Source organism: Cetorhinus maximus, chromosome 10 (genome assembly GCF_964194155.1).
Source record: "Cetorhinus maximus chromosome 10, sCetMax3.hap1.1, whole genome shotgun sequence".
Classification (NCBI taxonomy): Eukaryota; Metazoa; Chordata; class Chondrichthyes; order Lamniformes; family Cetorhinidae; genus Cetorhinus; species Cetorhinus maximus.
The window spans coordinates 122,640,613-122,661,557 of NC_135888.1; the positions used below are offsets into that span (position 1 = coordinate 122,640,613).

The 20,945-nt window shown below is 42.7% G+C and overlaps 1 protein-coding gene across 1 annotated transcript in view; it reads right to left on the reverse strand.

Moving 5' to 3' along the window:
- Positions 1-20,945, reverse strand: part of LOC144685296 (E3 ubiquitin-protein ligase SH3RF1-like) — an 88,115-nt gene that overhangs the window by 33,045 nt on the left and 34,125 nt on the right. The window contains exons 3-4 of the mRNA XM_078549714.1: positions 2,804-3,073; positions 1,376-1,471 (exon numbers count right to left, since the gene is read on the reverse strand). Of these exons, the coding sequence (XP_078405840.1) occupies positions 1,376-1,471; positions 2,804-3,073 (366 nt within the window). The remainder of the gene's footprint in view (positions 1-1,375; positions 1,472-2,803; positions 3,074-20,945) is intronic.

Here is a 20,945-nt window from a genome sequence, read left to right on the forward strand (position 1 = left end):
TTTATCCACATATTTACAGTTCAATGAGTGAAATCAAAGAGTCATTAGGGTAATGTTTTTATAAATACATTTTAAAAAGAATTCTAATATGTTTTCTATTCATAAATAAAGTATGTTTTCACCTCTTCCTTGTTTATTAGTGCTGAGAATCAAATTCTGGCAGAAAGGTCAATGCAGATAACTTGCTCCTAAACCTTTGTCAATGAAGCTGAGCAAACCGACTGCCAGGAGATGCTTCACATCAGTTTTGGGAAGACTCTCCCTTTCACTTGCCCCCATTCCCTACAGGGAGACATCTAGTTTTTGACTGCTGCTGCCTTACAGTTAAAATTTATGGTAGGAATTACATACAAATGCATTATATTTCGCTCTCTGCTACTTTAGTAAAGCTACTATTATTTTGAATTAGTTTATATTTCTGCATCGGTAAACGAGACAGGAAGCTGATATGAACAGCAAGCATTCGACAAGTATTTCTAGCCGTCTGGCTGAATATTAAAGCACGTAGGAATGCCGCGTCCATCTGTAGCATAAAGCCTTGCAGCTCTTGAGAGTTTCCCGGTATACGACACTGTAAATCCAAAGCAATTTCTTATTGAGTGTGATTAATTCCAATCACAATTCATGGCTAGGGATGGATTGTTTTGCAGAACCTGATGCTGAAGGAGCTGGAGAAAATTCAGCAACACAATTTTTCCCCTTTGGGGCAGTTGAGCAAACGGTAAACACAGAAAGTGGGCTGCTCTGTAAATTAAAAACACTGAAATTTAAATAAATTCCCTTTATCCGTGAAATGTGCATGTATCCACAGGACTTCATGCTGCAACTCCAAATAGTTGGCTAAAGGCAGAACTGATCATAGAATTAAGAGATACAGGAGAAATGGATAACTGGATAAGACACGACTCTATATTAATTGTGTGTGGTTTGCACTCTTCTTAAAATCTGACTGATTAATAAGTATGAAAAACAATAAGCTTAGCACATCCCAAACATCTGTTTTCCTCTGACTGCTTTAGCTTTGGACAACTCTAAGTTAAAAAATGTCCTTCATTTTGTTCTATGATGAGTACTATGTTTAGACTATTCTAGAATAACAGATTGCACTAATTGTATATTGTAAGTCGAAAAGTGTTTTTGTCAAATATTTTCTTTAGGAAACTGAAAGAACCAAAAGTACTTTATCATTGTGATGCTTTCATTCACAAGTAATCTGATAATGGGCAATGTGATTGATGCTATTGTTCATGTATTTTGCTTTACAAACACGAAGGTGGGTCCACCTTAAAAAGAAATATACATTCCTGACCATGATCATTAACCTTAAGTAAAGAAAAAGTAATCAATGATTAGTAGAATTCCAAGAAATACCTACCTCAACAAATGAAATGGGGAATATTCCTACTTTATCTCCTAATTTGCCCTCTGCCCAGTTTTCATCGACTCGCCGGATCACTTTTAGAATATCATTCTGAAAAACAAGTTTGAAACTATATTAAATTTACCACAACCTTAAAGTTGAACAATGACTTATAGGCACTTCAAGTGAGGTTGTATCATGTAGCAGGTCCTCTCCCTGGAGTTCAAATGTATTTGATAAGTCATTCATCCTATACTGAAAACAAGAACATAATAGCACAGTGTGAAAGAACATGTCCTGTGATAGCCGAATTCCAAACTACATGTTGCATTTACTTTGATTGAAAACAAATGGAACATGCAAGATCATATTCTTGAAACCCTAACCCAGAAAATATCATACCTTTGTGATCTCATAATCAAGGGCAGATTTTTGCCGTCGGCGAGCAGGGGGCGGGGCCCGCTCACCGATGCCTAAAATGACACGGGATGACATCGGGCGGAACCCCCGACATCATCCCGCCCCATTTAAATTTTCAGGAAGGCAGGCCCGCAGCAAAATCAGCTGTGGGCCCGCCGACCTGTCAATGGCCAATTGAGGCCATTGACAGGATCATTTAAACAATTAAAGGGTCTGCCCGTCCAACCTTGAGGTTGGTGGGCAGACCAGGAGCTCCGGCGGCAAATAGAGAAAACATGAAACCTCATCCAGTGGAGGGATGAGGTTTCATGCAGGGTGTTAAAAATTTTAATAAGGTTAATCTGTAAATTATGAACATGTCCCCCTCATGTGACATTGTCACATGAGGGGGACATGTTAGGGATTTTTTTTTTCTATTTTTAATATTGTTCAAAGTGGAAGCGATCTCCCTGAGGCTGCACTTAGCCTCAGGGAGATGTGTGCTCTTTCATGCGCGTGCGCGAAAGAGCGCACTCTCGCTTTTAGGGAATTCCCTCCGCCCGCTAAGAAAGCACATAGCACTTCCTGCCAGATGTTATGCTGGGCGGGCCTTAATTGGCCCACCCACGTAAAATGGCGGTGCGGCCCTTTTCACTTATGGGGATCGGCTCCCTGCCTGCCTGAGATTGAGTTGGGTCCGCCCGCCCGACAGGCAGAAAATTCTGCCCCAAGCCATTCTTATTAAAATGATTTAAGAGGATCAAGAATAGGAGAGTCAATGGAAATAAAAATTAGACAGGGTCTAAAATGGGCTGTTGCTTTGCTACTATCCTTCTTGGGATATTGCCAAAGATCAATTTAATCTTCATTCTTCCAATTGAAGCTATTGTACTAATATTGCTCCTTTAGAGTTCTTTAAAAAGCCATGCATTATTATAAAGTTCCCACTGACATTGCAGTACTTGGATTTTGTTGAGTTTTAAGCTGTTCCCACAAGCATGCAAACTCTCAAACATGTGCAGGATGAATCTTCCCACTTCTTACCTTGAGGAATGGCAGGAGATCCTTGTTGGCTTCCTTATCTTTCTCTTTCAGATTGAAGTCATAAAGAGCTTTGCAGAGGGGAGGCGGTTGAGGTAAATGATGGATAACTTGAACAAAATTGAGAGGGAAAATTCCACAAACTCCATTGATTTCCCCATAATACCAATTCTCATCCACTTGCCGACGCAGAAGGATGACATCACCCTTTTTAAAGCTCAGGTCTCCTGGCTTCTGGCCTCCATACGTGTACAACGCTCTTGCACATGGCACCTGCAATAACCAACAATTTCAGTGAATGGGATTTCAGAGTTACCAATGCCAAAACCAACATTGCATTATTGATAGAAACACTCTTCCTCTCCAAGCCGTCAATCTTCCTGGCTACAGATAAGTGTTCCTCACTTCATTACATTGAACTGTATAACAAAGCATCTCCCTGACTGAAAATGCCTGCAAGTGTTGCGAAACGCATGTTATGGGCAGAATTTTATGAGTTGGTGAGCAGGGGCGGGGCCCGCTCGCTGACGCGTAAAATGACGCGCGGTGACGTCCAGGAGAACTCCCGACGTCACCGATCCCGTTTTAAATTTTCAGGAAGGCAGGAGCACAGCAAAATCAGCTGCGTACCCGCCGACCTGACATACTCAACCTCTCCTCATAAGAAAATCCCTCCATAACCGGAATCAACCTAGTGAACCTTCTCTGGGCTGCCTCCAATGCCAGCATATCTTTCCTTGGATAAAGGGACCAAAACTGTTCACAATGTTCTAGGTATGGTCTAACTAGTGCCTTGTATAGTTTTAGCAAGACTTCCCTATTTTTATACTCCATTTCCTGTGAAATAAAGGCCAACATTCCATTTTCCTTCCCTATTACCTGTTAAACTTGTATGTTAGCTTTTTGGGATTCATGCACAAGGACTCCCAAATCCCTCTGTGCTGTAGCTTTCTGCAGTCTTTCTCCGGTTAAATAATATTCAGCTCCTCTATTCTTTCTGCCAAAATGCATAACCTCACAATATATTCCATCTGCCACTTTTTTGCCCACTCACTTAACCTGCCTATATCCCTCTGTAGACTCCTTGTGTCATCCTCACCATTTGCCTTCCCACCTATTTTTGTATCATCCGCAAATTTGGCGATAGTACATTCACTTCTCTCATCTAAGTCATTAATATATAGTAAATAATTGAGGCCCCATCACTGATCCCTGTGGCACTCCACTAGTCACATGTTGCCATCCTGAAAATGCCCCCCTTACCCCAACTTTCTGTCTTCTATTAGTTAGCCAGTCCTCTATCCATGCTAATATACTATCCCCAACACCATGGGCTATTATCTTATTAAGTACCTTATAGGCACCTCCCATTTAAGATGGAGATGTGGAGAAATTTGTTCTCTCAGAGGTTGTTAGTCTGTGGAATTCTCTTACCCAGGAAGCAGTGGAGGCTGAGCCATTGAATATTTTTAAGTCTGAGTTAAATTGACTCCCTTTTCAATCAAGAATATAAAGGGTGTAGAGGGTAGACAGCAAGTGGAGTTGAGGCCACAATCAGATCAGCTCTGATCTTATAAATGGCGGACCAAACTCTGGGGGCTGAATAGCCTACTCCTGCTCCTAATAAAATATTTGCATGTTCATATATAAAACTCAATTCCAGGCCCACCTCAGCTGGGAACTTCCCCAGAGCTCCACTTGCTCCATCACTGTAACTTCCCTGTGAATAATGCAAAATTTCAGTTTACACATGGAGCCTGGAGCAGTTAACTAAGTTACAGTGGTGGAGTGTGAACAGCTCTGAGGTAAATCCTGGTCTAAACATTAACATCTTTGCAGGCAGCTAAAAAAAATGGCTGTTAGCCTGTGACATGACTCTTCACAAAGGATTTCTATCCTCTTGCACACTTAGTAGTGCACAGGCTGAGTTGTAGCAACTATTAATAGTCCAGTACATACTTAAGTCACTGCTGTCCCTTGGCAAACTATAACATAATTAGTTTATCAACCTAATCATTATCCTGTTTCTGCACAATATGACTAAGCATTGCAGGATATGCCCTTTATTTGTATAGCAAGGGTCTCCACCTACAGTGAATAAGCAGCAAATGCACAGAATTGCAGTGCAGAATAAACAGGAATGAAGAGGAGTTTATTAGGTTGCACTGGTTTTTTCAGTTCAATTTGCCTGAAAATTGGCACAAACACTTGAGGAATTCCCAGTGCAAAGTATGTCCAGCACATGTCACATTTCTGCAATCCTTTGTGCTAATTAAAAAAAAATTGTGCTAGAAGCTCCCCTTGCCCACCACACTGGGCCATGCCCCCGATCTCATTAACCATCTTTGTGAGTTTCCAGTAAGCGCATTTGTTTGCAGGCCTTCAGTGAAGCTCTAAACATTAAGCTTTTGGATGCAAGAACGGAAATGGGATGCTTGAAAAAATTTTGATTTTTTTTTTAAACTTTACTAAGAACCAACAAAAATAGCTAACAAATGTTTCTGCATAGTTTTTTATTCAGTTTTTTTTCAATTATTTAAAGTTGGGCTACTCACTGGTGGTGGATTGATAATGTGAACAAAAATGCTTATTTTTTGTGATAATCCCATTTTCAGCTGTATCGCTCACACCAAGTTACCACTGTTATATCTATCAAGGAATATTTTTGAGAGACAAAATGTCTTTAAAAAAAAGACATTTTAAAGTGCTGCCCAGCTGTGCTGGTTCATAGCAGATTTTACTTTCGGCAATATGTAAATAAATTTGAGTGTAAACCTGAGGAAAGAAAACTTCTCAAAACTAGTGCAATTTTGGACATAATTTGTGCCTAGATCGCCATTTGTGCCCAACTTTACCCCAAACTGTTAAAATGTTGCACCTTCAGTATTGCTGAAAAAAGAGACATGTAAAAGCTTTTTGTCTTGCACTCATCAGGACACTTTGTAAGAATACCAATATAAGGGGAAAACAACAATTTATACTGTATGTGAAGAGAGTGCTGATTGGTAGAGGTGTTGCTATGGAGAATGTATCAGTGATGGTGACTGACAGTTAACTGTCAAGTGTTCTAGCAATGCTCAAGTTCTGTACTACCAAACGGCTATTTGTTACACCTTTACTCTATGTGAATAAACATGCACTCAAGCATCGATTTTAGCTCTGCCCACCTGCCACAATGACATATCCACTCAGGCCACTGGTTAAAAAGCAGTCATGCACCAATTGCCTTTGAGAAGCTGGTGGTCAGCTGCCTTCTTGAACCACTGCAGTCTCTGTGGTGTAGGTACACCCTGCTGTTAAGGAGGGAGTCCCATAATTTTGATCCAGCGACACTGAAGGAATGCCGATATAGTTCCAAGTCAGGATGGTGGGTGATTTGGAGGGGAGATTGCAGGTGATGGTATACACATGCGTCTGCTGGAAATCTGCACATTTAAAGGACCCCGTCAACACGTGTCCTTCCTGCTTCCTCAGAAAAGCAGGTTAAAATGGAAGACTGTGAGAAGAGAGCAGGAGGCAGAGAGTCTCGTGGGCAATTTTAACTGCCTGCCAGCTCAGTTTCTACATCTAGACAACACGCAAGTTGTGCTCCGATGATTAAACAGGAACTTATTGGGCAGAAACCACACCGTGTCAGCCAATGTGCAAATTTTATTCTGCTGGATAAACAAGACCCCAAAATTAGACCATAACAAATCCTTGCTAAACAAACAAACAAGAGCATTGCTTCACAGAGAATTGCACAGAGTAACTTTCTCTGCCGAATAAGACTCTAACAATTCTACAATGAGTAGTTGCCACCATCCTGAACATCAGCAACCTCACTCAATTATACAGTGAGTATCCTTTAACTAACTGAATATACAGAAGCTCTCTACAGATGTACAGTGAGTCATACTTACGCTGCTGAATATACAGGCACTGCACGTAATTTTACCATGAATGACTTTCATTGATACAAAATATACTGGAACTCCAAACGCAGTATGTATCTCTTACCCTGTTGAATGAACAAAAGTTCCAAACAAGGGCTTTAGAACTTGCGCTCCCCTATAGGTTCAGTTTGCAATTTTATGTCGCTATTTTTGCGGCATTAACTACTCAAAAGTAAAATGTTGATGCTGAAGCAATGAGTGGAAAGGTAGCGGATGGGATTTTCCCAGCCATGCTTAGGCAGCAGGGGGACGGTGAGGAAAATGCGACTGACTCATATCGGGCCACACTGCAACATGTTTCCAACTCCGTGCACTTTTCCTGAAGATAGGATGCCAGCAAAGATGGCTACTCACCTGGCAGCAGCTGGTAGCCAATTGGGACGCTTAACGGGGCAATTAGGTCCTACAGTGGAATTGGATCAATATTTTTCCAATGGTGCATATGCTTCCAACCCTCCCTCCCTCATAATGTGTGAAGTGCCTGGAAATTGACAAGAGGCAGCTTCATAGTAGATGGTCTGAGCCACAAACCATGTGAAGCCTTTTATTAAGTTGCCAGCATTAAATCACAGTGTTCAGGTCACCCCAAGAAGAAGGCATTTCATCGTAGCCACTGCATGTAGCCATTGATGTCTCTGCTAATGTAGCTCTTGCTGTAATGGCAGCTGTTGCACTCCTGCTGAAGGTTCCTCTTTGCCACTGCTGCCGGTCCTGATGCTGGCCCTTCAGGAGTGCCCGCACTGTAAAGGCTGCCGGTGGCCCTTTCCACGAACCATGCTGAATGGACTTCCCATCCTGGAACCCTGCTGCCGTCCCTAATTGGACAGGGCTCCCAAAAGCTACCTTTGGGAAAGATGTGTACAATTTCCTATCATGGCTAGTTCCAGGCTCTCTCTGAGGAATTAAGGCTGACAGTTGGATTGTAATCCACCCGAGAAAATTCTGCCCAATGTGTGATCGAGGACTCTGGATAAAAAGCTAATCACAATGTCAGTAAGATAAATATGTTTGCATCCAGATGCTGTTCTGTGTCACACATGTCAAACAGAAGAACTCCTGCATATCTGTCTTGCTTCATACATATACTGAAGAGTTGTCACTGGGTAAGCTCGAGGCACTGAAGACAATAAGATCAAAGATCAGGTCATGTGAAAATTAAGCCTGTACATAGTTCTGATGCATTGCATGTTCAGACTAGTCACTGTGACAGCTGTCATCACATGCACTCTCGAAGACAGCTGTCTCTGCTTCTCTGACACTCTCCAGTCACAATCGCTTCAGTGTTCATTACATTGACGGAAAATAACTTAAGAAAAAATATAAGAATTCTATTTTACAGCTCAATGCTCTGTTAATTATTGACCAGTTGGGAATGACAAAGAACAGAGTAAATGCCACACTTTTTACTGCTGCTCTACAGCCCCTCACAATACTGAAAACCTTCAGCACCCAAAATCACAACACTGAGAGTAAATCAATCTTTCATCACAGCCTCTCTTCGAACTGGAATCACAGCCCTTATCAGCGCACTTTTATTACATAGTCTCTCATAATGAAAATGGCACACCACCCCCTCCTTAGTGTACTGTTGCTACAGTACTATATTTGGATCAGATTGTATACAATGAACAAAAGCAGCATTAGAACAGATTCCTGGAGAGCACTGTTCCCCACTTGCAACTACTTTGAGAAGCTTCTCTTAAAACTTACTCAGTCCCCTCCCTTTGAATCAGTCAACAATAACAACAAATTGTATTTATATGATTCCTTTAACATAATAAAACAAACTTACAAAGTGCTCCACAGGAGCATTATAAAGCAAGATTTGACACTGAGTCATATGAGGAGATATTAGGCCAGATGACCAAACACTTAGTTATAAAGGTAGCTTTTAAGGAGCATCTTAAAGGAGGAAAGTGAGATAGAGAGATGGAGAAGTGTGTGGAGGGTATTCCAGAGCTTTGGGCCTAGGCAGCTGAAGGCACGGCCACCAATAGTGGAGCAGTTAAAATTGGGGATGCTCAAGAGGCCAGAATTAGAGGATCGCAAATATCTCGGAGAGTTTTCGGGCTGGAGGTGATTAGAGAGACAAGGACGGCAAGGCCATGAAGGGATTTGAAAATAAGCTGAGAATTTTAAAATTGGGGCTCTGGTTAACTCGGAGACAGTTTTGGTCAGTGAGTGCAGGAGTGATATGGGAAATGGATTTGGGTGAATTAGGTCATGAGCAGCAAAGCTTCGGATGACCACAGGTTCATAGAGAGTAGAATGTGGCGGATTGGCTGGGGGGTGTTTTGGGATAGTCAGGTTTAGAATTAACAAAACCATGGATGAGGGTTTCAGCAGCGGACGAACTGAGGTGCTGATGGAGTCAGGTGATGTTAATGAGGTGGAAATAAGCAGTTTTAGTGATGGTGCTGATATGTCTCCAGAAGCTCAGCTCAGGGTAAATTTGACATCAAGGTTGGAAACAGTCTGGTTCAGCTTCGGATAGTTATCAGGGAAAAGGATGGAATTGGTGATTAGGGAACAGAGTTTATCACAGGTATTGAAGGCAATTACTTCAATCTTCTCAATATTTAAATGGAGGAAATTTCTGCCTATCTGGTACTGGATGTTAGATAAGCAGTCTGATAATTTAAAGACAGTAGATGGTTTGAGAGAGATCATGGTGAGGTAGAGCTGTGTGTCATCAATAGAAAAGCAGTACATTATTTAAATGGAGAGAGATTGCAGAACTTGGGATGGGGTGGGCGGTGGGGTGCGTTATCTTATGAGGAAAGGTTGAACAGGTTGGACCTCTATCCATTGGAGTTTAGAAGAGTGAGAAGTGATCTTATTGAAACATATAAGGTCCTGAGGGGAATTTGACAAGGTGAATGCTGAAAGGATGTTTCCCCTTGTGGGAGAGACTAGAACTTGGGGACACATTTCAAAATAAGGGCCCCCAATTCAAAGCTCAGATGAGGAGAATTTTTTTCTCTGAGGGTTGTGATTCTTTGGAACCCTCTTCTCCAGGCAGCAGTGAGGCAGGGTCATTGAATATTTTTAAGGCTGAGGTAGATAGATTCATGACTGACAAGGAAGTCAAAGGATATTGGGGGCAGGTAGGGATGTGGAGTTGAGGCCCCAGTCAGATCAGCCATTATCTTATTGAATGGCGGAATGAACATGAGGGGTTGAATGACCTACTCCTGCTCCTGATTCATATGTGGAAAGTGATGTAGTGTTTTCAGATGACGTTACAGCATGTGAAATAGGAGGGAGTCAAAGAGGCTTCCCTGAGGGACACTGGAGGTAGTTCTGTGGGAGCAGCAGGAGAAGCTATTATAGGTATTTCTCTGGCTACGATGAGGTAAATAAGTGCAATCCCATCTGTAGTAAATATGGTTTTATTTAGTGTGTAATGTAACTTTAAGAATACTACTTGTTAGGAAAGATCATATGATCTGTAGTAGCCAATAGGAGAGTAGTGCAGGCTACCTCAGTAGTAAACAATGTAGAGATAGAGTTGGAGTTGAAAGCAAACGTTTAATTGCTGCTGAGTGTATTATAAATAAACTTAATATTTCCACTTAGAAAGTTCTCTGCAGATAAATTCTATTACTAATAGCACAACTCGGCTACCCTACAACAAACTGGTGGTGGGGATAATACAGGATTGAACAGAAGAAATTAAGGTAAAAAGAAATCTGCACTGTACCTCACCCAGTGATTGTAAGTAGCAAGCTCTATTAGAATTGAAGAAGTTATCCCCTTTCAAAATGCCATAATTTGGGAGAATTGATCCTTTTGAACCAGGCACAGATTATTTGTCTCAATACATAGAATGCCTCATGTTCTTTTTCGAGTAAACGAGATTATGGAGGAAGAGAAGAGGTGATCAGTCCTCTTGAGTGCTTGTGGGAGCAAAACCTACGGTTTGATTCAAAGTTTGACAGCAACCAGTGCCCCAGATTCGAAGAATTTCGATGAATTGGTGGACCTTGCGAAAGGACATTTTCAACCCAAGCCCTCAGCCATGATGCAGAGGTTCAGGTTTAATTCACAAATTAGAGCCCTGGGTGAGACAATTGCATACTACGTGGCAAATTTGAAGCAGCTAATGGAACATTGTGAGTTCGGTACGATTCTGAACGACATACTCAGAGATCGTTTAGTGTGTGGTGTGAAAGAGAACACTATTCAGAAAAGATGATTGTCCGAAGTGAATCTGGATTTCAAGATGGCATTAGAGATAGCACTGGTCATGGAAAGTGCTATATAAGAGATTCACAAGCAATACAGGGTGCGCAAAATGGCTCTATCCTCAACATCGGATGGTAAACCTCAAGCAAAAGTGGCGCAAGACTCTGCTGAGAAGCGGGAAACAGCCCCCGCTAGCCGAAGAATAAAGAAAAATAATTTAACAGCGAGATCGAAGAATAATTTTAATAGAGGTCTTTTAGCGATTGGTAGTTTAAAAAAATGGAATGCTACTGTTGTCACAGAAATGGACATATAATGAGGCAGTGCAAGGAAAGGTTCAAGCAGGCTTGTAAACAAAAGAAGCCCAATGAAATCTACAATGTAGAAGAGCCTGAAACAACAAATTCAGACATTTACTCAATGTTTAATCTGAAAGTTGGAAAGACAGAACCAATATTTGTCACAGTGAAAGTAAATGGCAAACGTTTTAGAATGGAAGTAGACACAGGAGTTTCCACTACTGTAATTGGGGAACATACTTACAGATATTTGAATTATGGTGAACATCGATTAAGTTTAGAACAAACAGCTGCCAAACTAAAAACATATATGGGTGAAGACATTCAAGTAAAAGGCATAAGCAGAGTAACTGTCCATTTTGGAAGCCAATTGGCAAAGCTACCAGTGTTGGTATTGCGAGGCAGAGGACCAAGCCTTCTAGGGTGAAATTGGCTAAGGGAAATCAACCTTGATTGGCCACTGGGATTCCAAACGGAAGCTGGAAGAATTTCTGTTTTGAAAAAAGAGTGTGTAAGGACTCAATAACCTGAAGAAATGCAGGCTGTCTTAAGCCAAGACCTGGAAAGACAGTAGAAGAAACTCAAAGGGACCCTGCTTGATGACAGAGTTCGAGACAAAGTGAGCAACCTTCACAGGGAAAAAGGAAACTTGTTGAAAGACCTTCACACACTACAAGATTCCCTCAAGTCAAAGTTTGTACCTCTGGAAAAGTAGGAAGAGAAGCAAAAATAATTCAACCCTTCTCTGAACAAACTGAAGAATGAGTTGGCAGAGAAGACACAACAATGCTCAATTTTCCAGGAGGCAGCAAACAAATACAGAAAAAGAGATGGAAGAGCTGAAGAACCAGCTCAATGAAGCTAAAGAGGCTTTGGAAGCAAAAGTCACAGAATTTTCCAAGAAGCAGGCAGATAATGAAATTTTGGGAGGCTCAACCACTATGCTCAGACACGTTCAGCTTGTATCTGAAAGAATCCTGACCAATAGTGAAGTAAAAAAGGCCAAGATTAATGTTTGCGCTAGAAAGAAGAAGGCACGCAGAAAGGAGATACAGAAATACTAATAGGGCCTTAACTCTGGCAGCATATGAATAAACTTTTGTCATTAGTCCTGGAAATCAAATTGCAAATTCCAAAATCCTTAGTCGTTTGCCTTTTCAAGAAAATGATGAGCACGTCCCAGTTCTACAGGAACTTGTTTTACCGCTAAATTTCTTAGATTCCTCATCGGTATGTGCTCAACAGATCAGAGACTGGACAAGGCGGGACCCAGTCCTATCTAAAGTATGAGGACAAGTGCTACATGGTTGGTCACAGGAGGCCGTATGTGATGAAATTAAACCATACTTCAACCGAAGACATGAAATATCCAGTCAGGATGGCATCTTATTGTGGGATGCACGAGTGGTAGTTCCTCCAAAGGGAAGGGAGCCTCTTTTAATTGAACTACACAGTGCCCGTCCAGGAATTTCCCGAATGAAGACCATCACACGCAGCTATTTATGGTGGCCTGGGATGGGTGGTGAATTAGAGAGTATGGTAAAGCATTGTGGGCAATATCAGCAACTGCAAAAGTTGCCAGTGACAGCTCCGTTACACCGATGGGAGTGGCCAGGTAGACCCTGACACATTGACTACATTGGACCTTTCTTGGGAACAATGTTTCTGTTCATTTTCGATGTCCATTCAAAATGGTTGGACGAGCATGAGGTGAAGTCATCAATGTCTGGCGCTATAATTGAGAAACTACGTCAGGGTTTTACTACTTACAGACTACCAGAAGTAGTCATTTCTAATAACAGCACAACATTTATGGGTGCTGAGTTTCAATGGTTTATCAGCCTCAACTGTATCACTCATGTAAAAACAGCACGTACCACCCTTCCTCAAACGGACTGGCTGAAAGGGCGGTTCAAACATACAAAACAGGCATGAAAAAGCTAACTGGTGATTCCTTGGCACCAAACTAGAATGCTTTCTTTTTCATTACAGGATTACCCCTCACACAACAACAGGTGTCACATCTGTGGAGTTATTGTTGAAACGCCGTCTCAGGACGAGTTTAGCTTAATAATGCTGAATTTAGAGGGAAAGTTGGAAAGGGGTCAGGGAAGCCAGAAAACTAGACACGACTGGCATAGTTGTGAGAGGAAATTTACTGTGGGAGAGCCGGCAGACATGAAGAACTTCGGGGAAGGACCAAAGTGGTTACCGGGTGAAATAAGTGCGGTGACTGAACCTCTATCTTACCATGTGGAGGTGGAAGGCCAAATCATCTGTGAGCATGTGGACCATTTAAGGAAGAAAGAGACAAAACACTAAGATTTGGTTCCACAGTGACCATGACTGGGTCTGCGTTTCCTGTTGAGGATACTCAACCCAGGACAGACATGTCTGATGTTCCTGTAAGAGTTGAGGATACAGAACTGCAAGTGCCCACCAAAGCACCTGATGTTCAGGCAACTCCAGAAAAGGAGGCTCCTGACAAAGAACCTGAAGTTGTGGAGCTGTGACATCCCACACGTACCAGGAAACCACCTGAAAGACTGAACTTGCAAATTCCTTACCCAGTGTAAATATTAGGTTGCCTTGAAAAATATGTACTTGTAAATATAATATGTATAGCCGAGTTAAAGGGGGAGTAACGTAGTAATTATGGTTTTATTTAGTGTGTAATGTACCTTTAAGAATAATACTTGTTAGGAAAGATAACATGATCTGTAGTAACCAATAGGAGATAGAGTGGGCTACCTCAGTAGTGGACAATGTAGAGATAGAGTTGGAGTTGAAAGCACACATGGGGTTGGATTTTAACGTTGGCGAGCGGGGGCGGGGCCTGCTCGCCGACATGTGAAATGACCCACGGTGACGCCAGGCGGAACTCCTGATGTCACTACGCCCCATTTAAATTTTCAAGAAGGTGGGCGGGTGTGCGCAGCAAAATCAGCTGACCTGTCAATGGCCAATTGAGGCACGGATTCCTGCTCTGAGCAGTAAAATAGCCCATGTTCCCTAAGATAATTGATCATTTTTGTCTATGCTTACCCTTATGGTTTGTAGCTCATTTCAGCCCCCCAACCCCATTGCTTCCCTAACCCTTCTTAAAAACATTGACACTCACTGGCATGCAGTTCAGATGCCCATTGGTATTTCAATAAAATTGCCATTCTTCATTCAGAAGCTTAACAATTGAGCATCAGCAGGCTAATGAACTCTGAGGAACAATGCAGCACAGTTGCATTCCATCTTCACCAGATACCCACACGCGCGGAATTTGCAACCCAAGTCACTGGGAGCGATCTGGAACAGGAATATGATTTTCATCCTCTCTAGCCCAGGGGCACTCAGATGTTCAATGCTAATGCCCCTACCATCATTTTGGCTCTGATTGGTTACTCAACACAATCCAGTGATTGTACCTTATTGGCCTTTACACCTCAGTTCTGCACTAAATAATGGGCCCTATTTTAACTCGGTGCAAGTGAATGGATTCTGAATGGGTTAAATCTTGCTCGATGTCTGAGCCCCATTTTTACTCAGGTACAATTAGCATTAATTGCTTTTGACAGAAGCCTATCCCACAATGCTACATTAAACCAAGCATATCTTCTGATCTCGAGTGCCAATCAGTTATACTAGCTTGAATTCTAAAAGAACTTTGTTAAATAATGCTGTTATTATGATTGGTCTGTTAGCACCTATCACACTCCATAGGAAGTCTTTAAAGTTTAACGTTTTCATGGTGACTTGTTGTCTGATGAAAGACCATTATTAATGAGCTGGAATCAACAGAAGCCCTGCAGGTGTTGCTGGAATAATTTGCATCGTCCGCTGGCTTTGAAAATGTAATTTAAAAATATTTTCAAAGAATCAGTTCAGGATCTGAAACAGGTATTGCTTGACCACAGAAAGAGAAGCATATAAAATGCCTCAGAGATTAGATACAGGTATTCTTTCCAAAGTTTGTTGACAAGGCTTCCAGCCATCTTAGCTTTGTTTGGTCTTTTAAAGAAACATTACAACGTGTGCACTGCCTGCAATGACAAATGTCATGTGTCTATATGGTTGAAATGTATCTATGTACAGAATACGAGCTGATTGCCTGTGGCAGTACTGATTGTGCTCTTGTGGTTTGGAGCACAGTTATGATATACAGTCTGCTAAGATGGCGTGTTTAACCTGTCCTGTCCCTTTAATGCCAGGGTTTGTCAAAACCTTGGGTGGAATTTTCCGTGCCCATTGGAGTCGGGCGTGATCGGTGACGTGAGTGGACAATATGGCACAATTGTTTTTACGATGGCGGAAAACCAGTTCACAATCGTCCACTGAGCCCGTCAACGGCGGGGCGTGTTTCCCACCATCGGGCATCGGAAACCTCATTGTAATACATTAGCATGTCACTATCAGGCCAGCCCACCGGAATCGTTCCCTCCACTGCTGGATTGTCCATCCACGTCAGTGGGAAAGCATGCCGACGTGCTTCACAACAGCACATAAAAGGCGTGCATTTGGCGGCCTCCTTTGAGGGGAACTCGGAGGTGAGTACACAGCAACATTGTGCAGTGTTTGCCAGGGTCGCCTGTTGGACTTCAAGCTTGAGGGGCGTTGGGGGGGAGTCGGGGTTAAGGGCAGCCCTGCCGTTGAGGCAACTTGTGAGGGGGGGGGGGAAGCGCAGCCCTGCAGTTGAGGCGGCTTGTGCTGGGGGGCGCGGTAGTGGGGGGCAAGGGCCTGCTATTGAATATAGCGCACAAGCATTCGGGGTGGGGGAGTAGAGTGAGCGAGGAAAGTGGCCATGCATTAGGGAAACCTGTATAAAGTGATCATTCCTCTGCAACTCAGACAGTTCAAGCACAGCCACATTGATATGATTGGAGTTGGGCTTCTAGCTTATCTGCCCACTCAACCAATGCAGAGGCACCCAAGTGCCACCAAGTGCTCCAAAGCTTTTCACCCCCCAACCACCCGTCCCCCTCCCCCTCCCCCACCCCCACCCCCAGCACAGACTGCAAAGTAATGAGCATGTTAGTGGACTGCAGAACAGTTGGGTGACTGCACACATTGTACAATCTCCTTGCAAAATCTGCCCATGGAGCAGTCACTGCTGGAGGCGCTCGTGGCCCCTTGCATTGTCATCATCCTGGTTTGGACACGTCTCCCCGATGGTTCAAGCTAACAGTGCAGCCTTGCAATGTGGGTTAGGAGAATGCCTGTGCTTGAGCTGAGGGCATAGCATGCAGTCCAATGGGCAAAGTTGCCGCCAATTTGTTGGGTGGACTGGGGCAGAGGTGGTGGAGTTTTGGGCAGCCATGCAGCACACGAATCTCTGGCCATCCAAGAGGTGGCCAGCACTCTCCGGGAATTGTTAAGGGGCCTTCACACTTAACCAGGACAGGTTCTCAGTACAACCATGCAAACCACGTGTCTCTCTCGCTTTCATCCTGCAGGAGGACTACATCAGGATCATGGACCCTGGTGAACTAGCTGTATGCCTGACGGCCTACGGAGAGTGAAAACGATGGAGGAGAGAGCGACTGAGGCTCCTGGCTACACAGAGGCAGGAGCAGCAACATCAAGGAGAAGTGGCAGCTGGGGCTCCACCAGAGGCCACTGAAGAGCCACATCAAGCCGTTGCTGGTTGGCGCCTAGCAACACCCAGGGTCTATAGATGCCACCTGTCATTCCTGCAGATGACTGAGGACCAGTGTCACCGAAGACTGCACATGTCTAGGGAGTTTGTCGGTTGGATCTGCCAGCGGCTGCAGGATTTGGCGCCATGGGAACATGGAGGCATCCACTACCAGTGGACTTGAAAGTGACTGTGGCACTCAATTTCTATGCCAGTAGCTCCTTTCAGGGCTCCACAGGTGACTTCTGTGGGATCTCACAAGCCTCCACTCACAAATTCATCCATGAGGTCATGGATGACATCTTTGCGAGGGCACACAACTTTGTGCATTTCGCCTGGGACCAGGTCAGCCAGGATACAAGAGCAATTGGATTCGCCCAGATCTCAGATTCCCCACAGGTGCAGGGTGTGTTCACCTGCACTCATGTGGCACTCAGATCTCCATCGCAACACACAGTGGACTACATCAACCGCAAGGGCTTCTATTCACTGAATGTGCAGCTGTTGTATGACCACCAGAAACACATTCTGCAGGTGTACGCATGATGGATGGGGTTCCTTTGTTCTGAATGGTATCAAGCTTCTTGAGTGTTGGGGCTGCACTCATCCAGGAAAGTGGAAAGCATTTCAACACATTCTGATTTGTGCCTTGCAGATGGCTTTGGAAAGTCAGGAAGTGAGACACACCATGACCTCGCTCCTCCCCAGCTCTGTAATCTCCAACAGCCCCACAACCCTCCAAGATGTCTGCACTCATCTAATTCTGGCCTCTTGTGCATCCTCAGTTTTAATTTCTCCATCATTGAAGGCTGGGCCTTCAGTTGTCTAGGCTCCCAATCTCTGGAATACCCTCCCTACTCTGACTCTCTACCTCACTTTCCTACTCTCCTTAAAACTCACCTCTTTGCTTTAAGCTCTTAGCATTTGGTCATCCAACCTAATATCTCCTTATGTGGCTTAGTGTCTTACTTTGCTCTATAATGCTCCTGTGAAGCTCCTTGGGGTATTTCATTACAGTAAAAATGTTATATAAATATAACTTATTGCTGTTGTGATGGTGGGGCCTCAAGTGGAGGCCTAGATAGATCACTTGACTCTTCTAACTGAAGGTGGTTGCAACCACTTCTGCCTTGTCTTTTACATTCAAGTGTTGGGCTCTCCATCATTGATGATGGGGATGTTCATGGAGCCTCTTCTTCCTGTTTAATTGTTTTATTATTCACACCTGAATGTGGCATGGCTGCAAAGCTTTGACCTAATCCAGTGGTTGGGGGATTGCTTAACTCTATTTATAGTATGCTGCTTTAGTATGCATGTAATCCTGTTTTGTATTTCACCAGGTTGATACCTCATTTTCAGATAAACCTGGTGTTGCTCCTGGCATGTTCTTCAACACTCCTCATTGAAGCAGGGGTGACCATCTGACTTGATGTGATGGTAGAGTGGGGGATATGCTGAGCCATGAGGTTACAGACTGTGGTTGAATACAATTCTGCTACTGTTGTTGGCCCACAGCATCTGATGGATACTCAGTTTTTGAGCTGCTAGATCTTCTCTGGATCTATCCCATTTAGCATGGTGGTGTTTCCATACAATAGATTGGAGGGTGCAGTCAGCGTGAGGATAGGACTTTGTCTCCAAAAGCACTGTGTGGTGGTCAATCCTAATAATACTGTCATGGGCAGACACATGTGCGATAGGTGAATTAATCAGGACAAATTTAAACTGTTTTTTTCCTCATAACCAATTTTACCACCAGTTTGGCAAGTCCAGTCATTAGGAATCGGCCAGTAGTAGTTCTCTTGAGCCACTCTTGATGATGCATATTGAAGTCTCCCACCCAGAATACATTCTGTGCACTTGATACGATCCATGCCTTTTGGAGCTTAACGTGGAGGAGTACTGATGAGGAATCGCTCCCTCAGGGATGGAGGATGATATGAGGTAATGACCAAGAGTTTCCTAGCCCATAGTTCCACAAGGTCTGCAGCCAATGTTGAAGAACCCAAGGGGTTACTTTCTCCTAATTATGTACCACTGTGACACCACCTCAGATGGAGGGCCCTGAAACATTGACTGATAGGTATGAATCTTTGAGTAGGGCTTAATTAGTTTATGAGGCAGCTCTCCCAATTTTGGCACAAGTTCCCAGATGTTATTGAGAAGGATTTCTGATTGGTCCAAACCCAATGCCTAGTTCAAAGTCAAGTGGCCCTTCTTGCTTTTATTCTTATTGCATTTTCTTGTAGCTGTTTGATACAACTGAATGGTTTTCTAAGTTAATTCAGAGGTCAGTTAAGAGCCAACACTGCTCTGGATCTGGTCCAGATGAGGCAAGGATGGTTTTGCTCCTTAAAGGACCTTCGTTGGTTTTCTGACTATCTTCAGCTTTGTGCTCACCATTGCTGATACCATCTTTTTAATTTTAGATTTAGTCAGTTAACTGCATTCAATTTTAACAACTGCCAGGGTGTAATATTAGTTCAGCTTTTAGATTACCAGTCCAGTAACATAAACGCTACGCTACTGTATCATGTATTCTAATAATAAGATTTATCACCCCAGTATTTAATGTGTATAAATGAATCTGACTGTTCCAGCATTGACTGTAGTTAATAGGATCGACTGTCGTCACTATGACTGTGTTTTGTAATAGATCTGATTGTCCCAATATTGATTCTATGTAACAGAGCTTTCTTAATGCTGAATGTATTCATAACAGGACTGAATGGCTTGATGTTCACTGTGTAATTAACATAACCGACTGCCCTGGTATTGATTATAACATGAAAACACAGTAATAACAGTGTACAAAACAAAACTGACCATCATAATTGACTGTTGGAATATTGACTGTGAATTTAAGATAGGACTGACGATCTTGATTATGATTATGTCTATAACAGTACTGACTATTAAAGTTCAGACTGTGGATGTAGCAGAGCTAATTGTGTATGTGACAGAGATAACTGTCCAAATATTGACTTTGTAAACCATGCGATTGAATTTTGTAAATCAATTCTCAGGATGTGGGCATCACTGGGAAAGCCTGCTTTTGTTACCCATTGCTAGATGCTCTGAAAAGATGGTGGTATAGTTTTTTGATATATCTGAGTGGTTTACTACGGCACTTCAGAGGGCAGTTAAGAATCAACCATGTTGAGATGGGACTGAAAATATAACAATTGTCCCAGTATTACCTATGTATAAAATAGGACAAAACCATTAAAATAATTAGGCTAGTGCTTTTACTCTCACACAAACCTGTTAAGAGTGATTTTGACATAGGAACAATGGGATGAATGGCCTCTTTCAGTGCTGTTTCATTCTTTGATTCAAATTTCAGCTAGTTAGATAATATTTTGATTAACGCTGCTTCAGACTGAGACCCTGAGTAGTGTTTGCCGTAGAAATCAATTTTAAACAAATCTATTCTAAGTCTTGTAAGGAGGCTGTAGGTTTTTGGATTATTCACTGCATTATTTGCACCCATCATTCATTAAACAGTGTCTTTCTTTTCAAAAAGAAAGACAGGTACTGTTCTCATGACCACAAGATAGACTAATTGAATTCTGTGCTGCTAATGCTGTTGACAATGAAATCTTTATCCGTGCAGTCATGAAGCCACTTAATGTCCATACAAGTTCTCAGATTGCCAGTAACGTAAAAGGTTATGCGGGTTAACTGTATAGCTGCTTGCTACATTTTGTTCTGCAGTAATACTCTCTAGCTTTGTTAATTGTCTGCAGCTTGTATAGCTGAATGAGACTAAGTCACTAATTTGGGAACAGTGTAATTTCCAGTAATAGCCCCAGCTGAAATATTGCTATGTTGTCTGTTTTGAGAAACTCATCTCTAACCAGACATTGTCTTCTACTCTTTTATTTTTTATGTATTTTTGTATTTAGCTTAATTTCTTTATAAATCATTTCCTTACTTCTCATCCTTCAAGATCATTCCACCTCTGTGCATCTTCCTTGCCCTAATGAATGTAAAGATTCCTGTCCCAAGGGGTGTAGTATAGAAACAAGTGCCCGATCCGAGCGAGAGTAAAATAGTGCGCGATGACATTGGGTGAGCGTCCTGATGTCATCGCG